The 16,238-nt window shown below is 36.1% G+C and overlaps 1 protein-coding gene across 1 annotated transcript in view; it reads right to left on the bottom strand.

The window, feature by feature from the left end:
* LOC118281613 (phosphatidate cytidylyltransferase, photoreceptor-specific) overlaps positions 1-16,238 on the bottom strand; it is a 34,806-nt gene that overhangs the window by 6,768 nt on the left and 11,800 nt on the right. Inside the window, exons 6-9 of the mRNA XM_050701500.1 lie at positions 2,711-2,877; positions 2,119-2,271; positions 797-925; positions 311-445 (exon numbers count right to left, since the gene is read on the bottom strand). Coding sequence (XP_050557457.1) covers positions 311-445; positions 797-925; positions 2,119-2,271; positions 2,711-2,877 — 584 coding nt within the window. The remainder of the gene's footprint in view (positions 1-310; positions 446-796; positions 926-2,118; positions 2,272-2,710; positions 2,878-16,238) is intronic.

Below are 16,238 nucleotides of genomic sequence, written 5' to 3'. Positions count from 1 at the left end.
ATGTTGTGTTCATAGTCTGTAGACTCAGTTGCAATAAATGCTTTGACTTTGACGATGCACCCAGAGGCCCCTTGATACAAATGCGCTACATTTTTACTGTAGTAGCTACCAAAACCTAGGTAAAGGAAATTGACATAAACAATAACTTCTATGTACGTCTTCAGGTAATAATATGCGTGAATTTAAATTACATGACAAGATTCAGACAGCAATATGTAGTTGATTGTGAGCTAAAGACAGAGACAGAAGACTGGAAAGAAGCACTTTGGCCAAAAAATAAATGAATAAATGATAGTGAGCTAAGCCTCACCTGTTGCAACAGTTTCTGCGGCGTGGCGGTACGTATGAAGCTGGTGATGTACACGTTCACGAAGGTGGCCATCAGGAACTGGCAGTCGAAGCGGTCCATGATGCCGCCGTGCCCGGGGATCACGTCGCCAAAGTCCTGGAATTAATAAATAATAATTTTAGTTAGTAAACTGCTGCCTCGAAATTACAAAGTTTTGGTATTTCGTGGTTCCGAACTGTTTTTAAGTCAAGGAAAATACTAGTAAATTTTCTATTTTAGTTTTTTTTTTTTGTAATTTGAGCACAACCAACATAATAAGGAGATGAAGTCGATGCATAGATTTACTTCTATTACACGGGCTTACGGTGATATTAGCGAAAATTAGGTATCAAGAATGTGTACTTCTGTCGTATCAAGGGACCAAATCCTTTAAAGAATAGGTCACATCCATCTTAAAGAAATCTTACTTATTTGGAAACCGTTTACTTATTAATTATTATCACTTACCTTGATCTTGAACGCGCGTTTAAATCCTGAAGCGAAGAATCCTCCAAATGGTCCGATGACAGAGCTGAACGTGCTCAGGCACAGCGAGTGGATCATGAACGGGTAGATGTTCAGCTTCTCCATACCGAACTGGAAGCAGGGTCAACTATAGTACTATTGTTATAAGGCCTAAAATAGAAGACGAAAAAGAATGTGTTTGAAGTTTAGAAGAGCATATAGTAACTAAAATTCTATAATTGAAGTTTATTTTGACTTCTTAAAATTTGTATCTATAACCTCATAAGCTGCCAAAAAAAGAGTAATTACTCACTAATTAATATATTTTTCTGACATTAAGACAGCCTCGTTAGTCGTGTTCGATTCCCGGGTCAAGCAAAGTATTACTGGGCCTTTTCCGGATTTTCGAAAGTCTTTTTTTTTTTTTTTCTGGAAAATCATCCAATGACCTTTCTCGCCTTGGGCGAAAAGGGTGTCAGACTCTTACTGACTAAAAACCACCCCGTTCCTTCTCCTGCTTTTCGGCCGGATAAAAATAGGTAGTCCGCAGCTCCGGAAAAGGCATCAGCCCTGCTGGGCCCCATCTGAAGGTGGTCTGATGGCTCTTTGAGGCGCGCGCCGAACGCGACGCGCCGCACAGGTCTGGTTCTGGTCGGGCGGCGAGCTACTAAAATCGCCGTCTGCATAACTTACGGTGGCCGGAGATCGTTTGCGATTCCCGACGCCCGGAGTGTCTCTCGCGACGGCTGGGGCGTGAGGAGGTTTGTTCTATCAACGCGCCCCGCCTCCTCCTTAGCTAGCATGACTGCTTCGCAAAGGAGGAGAAGGCATCCCAGTCCCTCTCGCTCCGCACCATCCTGAACCAGTGTTGGGCGCGAGAGGTTAATATACCACATCCCTTTTCTTGGCGGTGCTCAGCCCACGCAGGGCACACCGCCACCGTCGTTCTACCGTGTCCTCCGGGCGGTCCTCACAGTGATTCACCCGGGCGTTTTCTCCCGCCCAATAAGGAACAGGAACCTACCGAAACACCCATGTCCGGTAAGCACCTGGGTCAGGCTTTAGGTGAGGACGCCGTGATTAGCCACTCCTCAAAGAGGGGACTTACCATTGCGATGACAGCGAGCCCAATTTTGAAATTCTGGAATTGTGTTCAGTATATGGCAACAGGCTACCTCCTATTACATGGGACTTATAACACAAATAGTAAAAAGACATGGGTGTACATTGTACAGTGGCATTACGTGCCATAATATGCACTTCTGCCAACCTCTTTGGGGATAAAAGACGTGACGATACGAACGAACGTAAAACTGCATACTTACAACTTTCATAACGGGCTGCACGAACTGAGGCGGCGTGTACTCCTGGAGCCGGAACAGCAGCGATGGCTCACAGTCCATGGTCATGCGGCCCAGGGACTCGGAGTACTCGATGGGGCACACCAAGTACGGGTATTGGGACATCATGTACGACATCTGGTGGAGAGAAAGAGAAACGTTTTAATGACTATTCTACTGTATTTTATTTTAGGGTCCGTACTTTAATGGAAAAGTAGTTACTATTACACCATAATAGGTGTGTAGTGGACGATGTTTAAGATAATACAATGTGTAGTAATTTTGTGTCAATAAGATTTGAACGGCTTTTGGAGTCATGTAGCCGTTTTATCCAAAGCCAAGATTTAATATGATGTATTGCAAAATGAGAGTTAAGAAATTCATTGAAATCACTAGAAAATATTTCACAAAACCAATACTATATCTAGTTATGACATTATCCAAAGATAAGATTGGTGTACCTACCTAAATTAAACTTTTGCACTAAGCGTTATTTTAAATTAAACCTTGCCAAACTACTTATAAAATTCAAATTCGCAAACTATCAACAAGATTATCAACATAAAATATTACATACCACAAGTCCAAAAATAACAGTAGATATTCCGCCGCCGATGAAACCCTCCCAGGTCTTCTTGGGGCTCAGCTTGATGAGCGGGGTCTTTCCGAAGAAGAAGCCGAACACGTAGGCCATGACGTCATTGCAGATGATCATAGACACCGGCACTATGAACCATATTAGACCTGGAACAAAGAATTGGTTGATGAAGAAAAGAATGACTGCACGGTTGGTGCGATGGCTGGGCAACGTGTAGCGGGTTTACGCACAGAGCAAATCTTTGTGTGATCCACAAATTGTTGCTTCGGGTCTGGGTGTCATGTGTATACAAAATTGTATGTTTGTAAACGCACCCATGCGAAAAATTGTAAAGTGGGCGTATTTTTTTTTTAGTTTATTCCCTGAGGAAGAATAATAAATCACATAAAAAAATCAAAGTCTTTACTTAAATTAGTCAAAAATAAATTTAAGAAGCTTGTTTTTGATCTTTAAATGCCTGGTCATTAGGCGACCAAAAGAGCATGATGGACATGATATTATCATGTGGAATCGACCATAAAAAACATATTTTTGCAGCAAAAACAGTACCTACGTGTATAAACATAATTTTACGTGACCGGTAACTGCAGATATGTCGTTTAGATAAATCTTATGTCGTCCTCGTATGCATGTAGATGTCAGTTATTAGGATGACGGAAAAACGGACATATTTAATGAAGAAGTTACGACTCCACGAATTAAGTAAAAATCACGGTTTACTCACGTATATTAATGGAAAAAAGCTCTACTAGTTTCGACTTACATAGGGACTTTGACGACGTCGCCGCGTCTGCCCACACTTCTGATGAAGAGATCCCTCTATGACTTGAAACTAGCAGATCTTTTCATCATTAATATACGTGAGTAAACCGTGATTTTTTTAGGTAATTTCACGATAGTTATTATAAAAAGAATTAATGAATCTTCACATTTCTGTAATACTTATAACAGTATATCCAATTATCTTACTTTTTATCATGCTCTTATGTTTATTTAATTCTGTTCAGCTAGCCATCTATTTTGTTGCCTGATAAAGTAATTCTAGCTAAAAAATACATATTATGCATTTAACTTAAAGTACAAATAAATGCTCCTCTTCTGTGCCAAAAATTCCCAACCATTTTTTAAACAAATACCCAAATTCCCAGCCAATAATCACACCGCAATCTGCAATCTATCCACAGATACCACCATGTCCGGTGTCAAACATTAGTGTCGTTTAAAATGCGATAAATCATAATACAACGGTTAAAACTATGCTACTGGTCGACCAATCAGATCTTCTAGTCATAATAAATCGTGACCCATTTCTGTCCAACGGTTGTACCACGATAAGTGTCGTTGGCAAGCTATTAGTTTTTGTTGTTAGAAAACAGAAAGCGACAATAAAAAGCATTTGGATATATTGATTTTAACTAACAACAATGTGTTTTTGTTTAACAAATTGGTATATGTGTATGGTTATATTTTCTCGATACTGTAAACGTTGTTCGTATTTTTTCCAATTTTGCGAAAACTTGACTGACTAGCTTCCAAAACGCTTAGTATTAGAGTAAAAGATAAACTGTTTTCGTTAATGTTATCGTCAAATAATAACTCAATTATAAAGAATACTTCTGCCAGTAAAAAGTGTAAAGTTATTCCAGATCATAATCTATAACCTGTTCCAAATTTCATTCAGATCCCTTCAGCCGTTTTGACGTAATTGAGTAACAAACATACGCAACTCACAAACTAGCGCATTCATAATATCAGTAAGATTCCCCTATAGTCACTTAATCAATTGAAAAAGGAAAATACCATAGCAAAATTCATATTTTATCTTTCACAAAAACATACCCAAATCGTGTAGGCCTCAATTTTAATTCAATTAAGCTCTAATGGATTTGTATCAGCACGCATCGCCTTTGGGGACATGACAAATTATATTCTTTCATATAATATTATTATGATCGATCGTGGGAACATGTTTTATATCTATAGAGAAACATGTCATAAAACCGCAAATGTTATTTTTATAGTAATCTACAATTGTGTGTAGTTAGGTACTACACATTAGTCCGTTATGGGTCGTCAAACACAATAATTAGAATGGATGTTAATATGGGTTTCATCTTTATTTGGACTCAAATTTAGTTTATCGTCAATAATTTTGGGAGTTTAGAATTTAAGGGTTACTGGGGAATCGGGAATTGGGCCTTCGGTAACCTCATGCACACAAGGGAAGGGCTAGTAATTGTTTCACGTCGGTTTTCTGTGAGACTGTGGTATCACTCCGGTCGAGCCGGCCCATTCGTGCCAAAGCATGGCTCTCCTACACTTACTGACTTGTTACAAATAGTTATCCAAATGATCGATGACCGAATACTTCACATCAACAAAACCTTCCTTTATTTTTTAGCCTTTCACCCCTAAACCAAATACCAACGACAAAATCTAGATTCATTTCGATCTTAAATAGTAGAATGTACGTTCAGTATATTTTCTAAAACAGAATGAAACGAAGTACGACGTTCTCATTAACCCCGATACGTCATTCGCGGTTTACAAGTAATCTATCACCGACGTTTGCAAAGGGTTGGAAATGGAAGATACGATCGCTAATGCATGTTGGTTACAAAATGGAATTAAAAATATAAACTAGTTCTAGATGTTTGTTCTAGGAATATTTTTCCACAATGTTATTTGTGTAGTGAAATGGGAGTATGCATCTATAATGTAATATCATCATTACATCGTTACGCCTCTTAATCCACAACGAGGGAGTCAGCCGTCACAATAGAAATTAAGAGGTATTTTTATAATAACTATCGTAACACATAGGTACTAAATTTTACGTCGGGGTCGCCGAGTCAACGCACGCTGCTCATGACGAAGAATCCATCTGTGACTCGAAACTAGTAGAGCTTTTTAGTTAATTTAAAAATTAAAGGATTTCTCAAAACTTTACAGTTATTCAGTTTCCGAAAAACCACTCCTACCTAGAAATAAAAACTAAAGGGTGCGATAGGGCTGTCGCATGTATTACTTAAACCTTAAAAAAAACTACAATAAATATTTCAACGCTAAGAATCATTCCACCGCATCGCTCCATTCACATCACACGTCCGATTACGATATCAACACAAAATCGATAAGCAATATATTATTGTATGTTAATATGTTTGTGTATATTTTTACATACATTGTTGACTTGCTAAGCGTACCAGCTGTGGAAACAATGCCGAGGTTAGAGATCAAAAAGCTTCTATTAATAAAATTGAACGTGTTTTGAGCAGAGGTAGAGGGAATTTGAGCATCTGTGAAGTATGATTATTGGAAAGAAATGAAGGGAATTGGAAACTATCGTTTTCTTTTCTTCTCCTCTTATTATTTCTTCTGATTTATTTCGTTGCGGGATCTAAGACGGTAATTCATGTCCCTGAGACGCTTCAGTGTTCCGGTGTTTTCATGGTTGAATCTACTGTAGATCTCAGCTTACAGGAGTTGCAACAGTTTGGGAGCTTGTAGCGGGCTTGGCCCTTAGAAAATTATCCAATGACTTCTTCAGCCTTGGGTGAGGGGAGAGATAGTGTCAGACTCTTACTGACAAAAACCACTACGTTCCTATGCCTGCTCTTCGAGTTGAAGCCCCGCTAACACGCTAGGTAGTCCGCAGCTGCTGTGGTGATCGGATGGCTCTTTGAGGAGCGCGTGGTACGCGACACACGAAGGAATTAGGTGTTTCGTTAAGGTACCATGTTGAAGTGATTTGGAATTCATTTAATGAAATGCTTATGTAGGCATGCCCTGACAGTAGGGTGAAATACATTAATCATTACGCCCTCTTCCCAAGTGCGTCGTAAGCGCCTACTAAGCTATCTTCGACAAGTTAATACCCCTGCAGCACCGTTCTCTAATAAATCTGTAAATTGCGATTTCCAACCCGTCTGTCAAGCGAGAATATTATGGCAAATCCTCTTATATAGATGAGGATTGTTGATGACGATTAATTTTAAGATCAATGCCTAATTATCCCAATAAAAACCTATTGACGTATGAAAATGAATACAAATTATTTCTAAACAATCAATTCGAAAGTGTAATAAATCAAAATATAATCGTGGTTACAAATCATACGCTTGCTCATGCACATAAAGCGATACAGATCAACAGACTAAAGTATTTCATATTAAAAGAAATTTTCATCACCTTGCGTGCTGTGAAAGCCATTAAGATTTTTGTAAAATGTATCTATTGATTGAGTGGTTAAGGTTTATTTTTGTATTGAAATGTGTAGAAGTAATCTATTTTAGCGATGACGGGCTGCCCTTCTGTCTTTTAAAGGAGGTTGTGCTTATGTTGTAGTAGAAAGCGATTTCAGTTTTGATTTCAGTCTTTAAAATGTTATATGATAAAACCTAATCAGGCACATGTTACTATGCTATAATATACAACTGGCTGTATCGCTATTAATAAAGATATTTTGAATTGAGTAACGCGATATTTCAAATTAATATATCTTCGAAAGTATTTGTTTCCGTAAGAAAATTAAAAATACCTCTCCAATATTTTACAAGACGGACATTAAAATAAAAATTTGTCACCTGCCCTATTACGTCCTTATTTCCATGTAAAAGATGACTAGTATTCTGTGACGAAACTACATACATATAAGTACATGCAGTAATTTATTATTCACATCCCTACGTATTATTTATCATGACATTAATGTAGGAGACCACGTAATTTCTTACGCGGTAAGTTGATTAGAATCGTATGACTAGTAAATTATTAATAAACATTTATACATAAAACAAAATGGCGTGATATAGTGAAAGTTGATTAGTTTTGACTCGTGTTTGTAAATAAATAATTATCTACTATACCTACGCAATACTAGTAAGGGAAGGTTCATATATGGCGGAATATGCGTCGCGTATTATCGGTCGCGTGACGCCTGAACAGACAAATATGTATAGAAAAACACTTGAAAGCCTCGGCAAAAGGTCGGGCAAAGTATTACTAGCTTTTTTCGGGTTTTCGTAAATTTCTCAGTAGTAGCATGGAGTCTGGAATTGTGTCCAGTATATGGCACACCCTATTACATGGGACTTGTAATACAAATGGTGAAAAGGTGTATATTGTATAGTGACATTACGTGCCCAAATGTGCACCTCTGCCTACCTCTTCGGGGATAAAAGGCGTAACGAAATAAAAACACTAACTAGACCGTTTACATTCAACCGATGATATAGGTACGTTAGTGCGACTGATGATACGCTCGACGTATTTCACGTCAGATATGAACCTTCCCTTAGTTGTTTATTATTCTGTGTTCTAAAGTAATTAGATTGAAACTGTTGATTTTATTCGCTTTTAATTAATCAGTAATTACGTTATAAATAGTAAGAGTGCTCATGACATAATGTCAGCAAAGAAATTATTATATTCAAAACAAATTAAAATATTGTAAGACATAATAACAGCTTTAGAACAATAAAGGAAAATTCTGGAAGTTAAACGAATGTAAACAAAAACAATAAAATATAGCGACAAGCGATAAAAATTATTGTACATATTTCATGTAGCAATTTGCATTGTAATTGGTTGGTTTGTTACCTAGAAAGTAAATATAAAAATACCGTTTTATTGGTTTGAGAGCATTTAATACACATAGGCCTTACTAGAAGTAGAACCGTAAAACATGGCAACTTTACCATATTTTGGAACAAAAATCGAAATATATTTTTAACCATAAGACGCATAGAAACCAAAACTATATATTTAGAATTGTAGTCTATCTGGCTCACTTTACCGTAATCGTCATTATATACAAACGCTTACTTTAGCCGTAGTAAAGAAAAAACAACATGGGTAAAGATACCAAATTTTTGGCAACTTTACCTACGCGCCGTATTCATCGTGTATTGCATATTAAAGAGTTGTTGAGGTACAGAGGGCTTCATCTAGGACCTCTTCGTATTATAATGCAAACAATATGAGGAAATCTATAAAGATAACGGCTACACAGACAGTCGGGAAAGTTGCCACGGGTTTCATCGTAATTTACATACAAATAATTTGTTACGCTCGGGGTTGTCAAAAAATGAGAATTATTTTTATGACATGTATATTTAAAAAAAATATATAAACCTTAAACCTAAAGTAAAAAAAAGCATAAATATCTGACATAAATATTGTTCCCTTTTAAACTAAATTAAGTTCTAAAATTTTAAGTATTTATGTTTAAAATTGTAAAAAAAGGCTACAAAATAATGTTTAATCTTTTGACTTTTTAATTTATTGACTTCACTATCTCCATAGCTAATTTTAACATTACTTTCGTATACTTTTTATATTGTCTAACTCCGAGTTATCTGCGGTTTTGTTTCATGTGAGCCATTTTGGCTCTAAAACAAAAGGTATTATTACATACATTATAACTTATCATCCAGGATATTCACTATTATGCTGGGAAATTTAGGTATTTGAAAATGGTTACATACACACAAACAAGAAAAAAACATTTATTGCCAACCCTAACTGTAGTTAAAGTTGCCACAAAGCAGGCCGTGGCTACTTTACCTAACCTGTGTCAACATTACCGAAGCGATTATTTATCAATAAATTAAAGAAAAAGCAATTGCTGACATTACAACAGTAATCCCAACTATATTATACATTCAAGATCAAAATTTCACTCACCTGTGACATATAATTAAGGCTCTGTGAGCACAATTTAGGAACTACTAACTTTTAGCACATTTTCACGCACTACACTGTGACGGCCATTACTGGCATAATAGCAGTCTTGCGTCTACGCAAAATATAGTAAATATTTCCTTTTAATGTCTAAAAAATACTACTATTACAAAACAGAATTCTAGTGGGTAGATTTTTAGATAAATGAGTTTATACTGAATACCTATAGTATGGTAAAGTTGCCAAGGGTCTGGTAAAGTTGCCATAGTTTACCGGAAGTTCTTTCGTTAATAACAAAATTCAAAAGAGCATCAAAATTTCAATATAGAGTGAATACGAAATACAAGTAGTTTAACGTAATAGTGAGCAGCAGTGGACGGAAACTGGCTGATTTTGATGATGTTGAATGCGATCATGCAAGCAATAAACACGACCTTATCATGACGATGATCTCAGATAACATAACAATTCGCATTTAATTTCCTGACTGTATTCTACCATGTCAGCGAATTTCTACCATTATTGTCATGAATCCCAAGTAATCAAGGCGAACCTATTCTCATAGAACTACAGATTTTTAGCTTTTTTGTTTAAGTTAGTAAAATCATCCAATGGCTTGGGCGAGGCGAAAGGGAGTGTCAAACTCTTACTGACTAAAAACCAATGTGTTCCTATTCCTGCTCTTCGAGTAATAACGTGTTACCGATAGCTGATAGTCCGCAGCTCCGGAAAGTTTGGAGCATAACAATTTTTTATGGTATAGGCCGGTAAACCAGCACGATCACCTCATGGTAAGCAATCGATGCTGCCTATGGATATCCGAAATACCGGCGTTATAAGTGCGTTGCCAGCCTTTTGGGGGTTAGGAATTTAAAGGTTGTTGGGGGATTGGGAAGGGGTGTAATTGGGTAATAACTAATCGAAAATTCTAACATCTAGTTATCTTTTACGACCACTAAAACAATAGGTAAATCTAATGTCCTGTAAAAGCCTATAAAGCGATCTAATGTAGCCATTAAAACACTACCCGCTGTTCTATCAACACAAACGTCAGCGCATTAAATCAATGCGGTCTACTTAGTCAGTTGAAAGGCTTCGTCCGTGACAATGTTGTGCTGACACTAGACAGGGCACAATATCGATAACATTGTTAGGGCACAACACTACTCATGTTAGGAATGACAGGAATTGTGTGTGTGAAGAATATTGTTGTAAGAATGAAAATAAATGTATTGAAATACAGAATACAGAAGGGCAGTATGGCACAGAGAAATGTAACGAAGAACACACGACGCGGCGATTGTCGCGGAATACTGCTCATGAATATAAGCCTATAACAGGGCTTCAAATTAGTCGAGTTCCTCATCAAATAGGTAAATGAGTAAGACGATAAACAAAATAATTAATTAATTACGTCTCACGAAACTTAAAAGAAAAATTTCATAGATAGATGTAGACAGAAGAATGAAAGACAAATTTAGCTAAAACTAAGTGAAAGTATCCGCAATACGGTCTAATTAACTGGACATTATGCTTCAGCAAACTAATGGCGTTCTACAGCTAATGAACTGATAGTAGACGTAAATTGGTTGGAATAACTGGATACAAAGAGCTAGAAGATGACGAAGAAGAAGCGAGAAAGAAAGTGTTTTAAGTGAGAAGACTACGTTAAACAGAAATTGAACATGGGATGATACTAATGAATATGAAAACGACCTAAAATTTTACAACAACATAAAAAGATGTGTTAAAACAGAAAACAATTCAAAGATGTTTTTCCAAACTGTTAGGTATGAGTATGAAATCTTGCATAAAAATTCAGTTGGCGACAGGAAATTCGTTCCACGCCATGTAATGAATGTAAATACATGCAAGAGGTCGAGCGTGTGGTTACATTAACCTCACAGGTCACAGAGTTTATTTACGTTTAGAACTATAAAATCTTATAAATACATATAAGGTCTGCAGTATTGTTTTGTGTTGAACCTTCTAAAATAGTTAAGTGCGATTGTACTCGAAGTTTTTGAGTGAATTTGTAGAAGTCATTGTAGAAATACACACAGTAAAAACATATTCCTATGCGTGTAAAGAAAAGAGTTTTGTTTTTGTGCAGTGAGCAAACGCCTACCCCAAGTCTCAGCAATACACGAAGTTGCTGAGCACGTAATTCAACTAAACCTACGGACAAATACTGCTAGAATAGTGACATTATAAGGGTCTTTAGTAGATGCATCATTATTTAAACACATGCACAACATTACATTATTATCAATTACACGATTAACACGCAAAGTGCATGCTTGAGACAACAAAACAGTCTTATTTCGGTTCAAGTTCAACGACTGATAACGCTATCGTTTATTAAGCTATATTTATTGTTTTATCTACAGTTAGACATTTACTATGTTGTGACGAATTGAGTCATAGTCTGACTAGTGTCTACTGTATAAATTGTATCTTTATCGTTAGTTATGGTCTTTAGCACGTGTTTGTGTAACTGAGGTCTTAAAAGTTTGGAGCGGTTCTGAATTCGGATTAATATAATTCAGAAAGATTTTTTTAATAATGAGAAGAGGGTAAATATGATACCTTACGACGACGGCGGTGTAGACGTAAAAATGGATAAAATAGTCGTATGTGTTTAGGAGATATGCACTGAACATCAAATAGATGGCACTACAATCAAGTTCTACGCCCTTCAAAATTGTCAGGTTCATCATTATGAAAGTATTTCCCTACCATAATCAGAACACACATAAGCATAGCAACAACACTAATATGCAATCCACATGAACACACGCCTTTATTAGCTCCAATTTGGACAAGGAACAGATAACTAGATGCCATTATATTCAACCCCACGTGAACAGCAAAAATGAGAGTGCAAAAACAACTCTTGTGAGCATAGAAATAAAAGCGCTGTTATTGAAGGAGTACATAAGACTTTATGTATAAAAACATGCTTAAGTAAGTCGTTGAATGAGGCGAGAATTGCATGATAGCACTATTGTCTGTGAGTATCAACGGAGCAGTTAAAGTAACGTGTTCATTGTTTATGAGTCTGCAGTTATAATTTTGACGTGCGACAGTCACAATTAAAGTACCAAGGGCACTTTGAAAGAGGTTATGACATAGAGTGGTATTTTACTTAATGTCTTGGATGATATAGCAAGTAATTATGTATTTGCAAAGCAGAAAAGAGTTAGATGTTCTCTTCTAAAGAATTTTAAACTACTTGCAGTACGCAATTGTAAGGACTTGTTTAAGTTTGGTAAGACTAGCGTTTTGGAAATTCGCACCTGAATAATTTTACCTACTTTAAAGCAAAAGTGATAAATAATAGGTCTCTAGCAGTAACAGAAAGTGTCGGATGGATGGATGAGAAAACAGGATCGTTTGAAGCATGTAGGTAGTAAATAAATTGGCCGTTTCTCGTAATTTTAGACACAGCGACCAATTTCATGCAGACAATTTAATATCGCAAGAGACGTTCACTACACACGCTTGCGTTTATGACACTTTTAGTGTTCATAAAATAATATGGGTAATTTGTTGTGTCTTATGCGACGAAATAGGACAGAAAACAGATATATTTCTATACTATTCCCATGAAAATCGATTTTGGAAATCAATTGATAACAAACTGGAAATCAAAGATGAGCCAGACCCACATCTGTTAAGCACACAGTTAGTTTAAGAGCCACGAGAAACGAAGGACAATATTGACAAAACCTTCCTTGAAAATACATTTTTGATATTTTGGAAACCATTTCAGCAAAGTTCTAAGGGAATATTGACCGATTTTGATTGATATCAGAATGTTATTTTAGCTCGAATTTCCGACAAGATAAATCATGATAGTGATTGATATAAGATAAGCAAGCCCATTCAATTCGTCGTATCTTGGTTAACCCAAATATTTGCAGGTTCGGACCAGAGATATGGGTTTCAAAATTTTACAATTTCACTATCATTTCGACTTTCTTTTGGTGCCAAATAAATAGATGACCCAAATTGAAATAAATGAACTCCATCGCAATAAAACTTTAGTTAGAAATTCCAGAAATATCTAAAACGTACCGAGAAGTCTTCGATGACTCCAAAAATATCTATACTTCACACGTATTTTCAGAATCCAATTAATCACGTGTATTTCTATACTAAAATATAGGACGAAATCAAACTTGTCGATGACGGCATCGTGGGAGATTTGGCCGATCTGCCAATAGTTGATGGATTAAATGAATTCTTGAGTGAAAACTACGAAGGAGATGGATAGATGATCCTCAAAATATTGAGAGCTGAGTTTAAGTCCCGGGAGTAACACGTGTAAAATTGTATCCAGAAATGAATCGTTATTGACTACAAATCATGAGCCCGTAACAACAGCCAAAATTACATTGCAAATCCCCCAATCACGTTAAGAATGTAATACAACGTCAGATTTGGCAAGCGATTAGAGAGAAAAGTGTAATGCTCCGAATTATCAATTACACGTGAAAATTCTTCTATAATGTCGACACTGCCAAAAACTAATTTAATGTTAATAGACGCCCAATCTTTCAAACTGTAATTCCAATGGATTTAATGTGACTTTTTCTCCACTTTTTTATGCATGACGTTACAACCAAGTTTGTCTTGATGACCGAACAGACTCAACATCTGGCAGTGCTCAAAACAGCAGGTCACATTTCTCCTATCTATAAAATATCTTTAATAGACTCTTCACTTTATTCAATTGGAAGACTGACGAGCTGAACAATACTCTCATTTATATGGGTTAGTACGCAATCTTGTAAAGTGGGTCATATACAACGAACGGCGTCTGTACGCTCTACTACAATATTTAACTCTTTCTTATAAATAATCTCGTGTTAGCAAGCCCAACAGATGTGCCCAAGTAAAAAGTTTTAATAGGCATTTATAAACTTCGCGATTGCTTGATACTTGACACAGAAAAGTCGAAGCCAGTTTCCGAGAATTTATATTTCTTCTGCAAAACCTTACTCCAATTAGACGTTCCTTAATTACAGCCTGTGACGTTTGTACAAGTTGGAATAAGACTTTTTTTAATTACAGTAAAAGTGGAGACTTGGAGACTAATTAAAATAGGTCACAGAGCGTTTTTCCTAGAATGGTAGTAAAATATTTTCTTTTTAGTGGCGGAATATTTCATACCTTTTTGTAAGTAGAATTTTCTAGACTCCATTTTTCTTTGAGGTCGACACATCTATTCACACACAAACCACGTAACGTTTTCGGTCTACATTTTCTTTTGTTTTCTTTTAATTTTTTTGTCACAAGATTTTTTGCAATACACCAATATGGCAACGATTGATATAATAATTAAATTTTCGGTTTTAAATAACTGAGAAAGTGTACGCATTGTTTTTTTTTTACAAAATAGTGTGGGAATACATTGATGGCTTCTGCAAAGTGGATAAGGGGCGTAGACTGTATAATCCATTTACGAATAAGGCTGTTACGATGAAGGTAATACCCTAAAGCAAACTGAAGCGTTTAATTGAAGGTCTTGACCCAATGTCGAATTAATTACTTTTTGTGATCCCGTCTAGTATGGCAAAAATTTTCGGCAGTGTTCTAAAAGTTCGTATCGACCAAAAAAGGGCGATAATGTTACAATTAGAGCGTAAATGTGACCTCAATATTATACAAAACTTTTAATGAGGAAGCAACATGATCTGGACAATCCAGGGGAATATGGCGGAAAGTATATAGAGTTGTCGGATTTAATAGTATGTATGGAGAAAGAAACTGACTTGCAAATATTTTTGTACACGTTTGTTTCGAAATTCGGCAAAAATTATTTATTAAAATAGCTCTTCATAGTAACTAAAGATCTTGAATCTTATAATTGTAGATGATAACTAATAATAAAAACCTTCAGCCCTATTTTATAGCGCTTTTATATCTCCATAATTACTTCCATCGTATGAATAAACATCTAAATATACTTCAATTCCATTCCCTTACATTCTAAAGGCTTTACAAATTCGTCGATCCTATAAGCCCAATATCCGATCCGATCCGATCCCTTATTAAATTTTCAGACTCGATCGATGATGATATATTTTTATTTTTTCCAAACTGTCTACGTCTGGGGGACCGAAGGGATCAAGGGACGTATTTAGGTCATCGGTAGACGAAACTAGGTTTATAGGTTAGCTAAACAGGGGTGTAAATTGAGTGAACTCCGGCTTTGGTAAAGGTTAGTGGATAATTGAATTGGGGTATGGGTTTTAAGAGGAGTTGTGTGAGTGAAAGAACTAAGAACTATAATAGGGTAGATGACTACTTTTTGATTCTAATGTCTGTATTGTAGATTATTTTAAAACATTAGACACGATTTTTTTATTTTCTTAAGAAGCAATTATTTTCGAAAATATATTGAAAACATATTCATTATAATGAAATGAAATAATACCACTAATTAGTGGTATTATGGTTTAATTTATACGAACAAAGTCGTCAATAAAAATACCTGCATGGTCTTGTTATGCATATTACATTTCGTATATCCGTGTTCTAATAATACCAACAGATTAAAAATTGTGACATAAACATAAACATTTACCTACAACAGTTTCGTATACAGCGAACAAAAGTACTAATATCTATTTCTGACACATTGTAAAACAATATTTTAGTTCAAGAATAACACTGACTACGGTACGGTAGGAAAATATTCCAAACAAGTGCGTACGCGTAAAACAGGCGTACTTTAAAATATGTTCCGGAGCTGCGGACTGCCTAGCGGGTTACCAGAGCTCCGGCTCGAAAAGCAGGAGTAGGAACAGGGTGG

The sequence above is a fragment of the Spodoptera frugiperda genome, chromosome 20 (assembly GCF_023101765.2).
Source record: "Spodoptera frugiperda isolate SF20-4 chromosome 20, AGI-APGP_CSIRO_Sfru_2.0, whole genome shotgun sequence".
Taxonomy (NCBI): domain Eukaryota; kingdom Metazoa; phylum Arthropoda; class Insecta; order Lepidoptera; family Noctuidae; genus Spodoptera; species Spodoptera frugiperda.
This window is presented reverse-complemented; position numbering and strand designations above follow the sequence as displayed.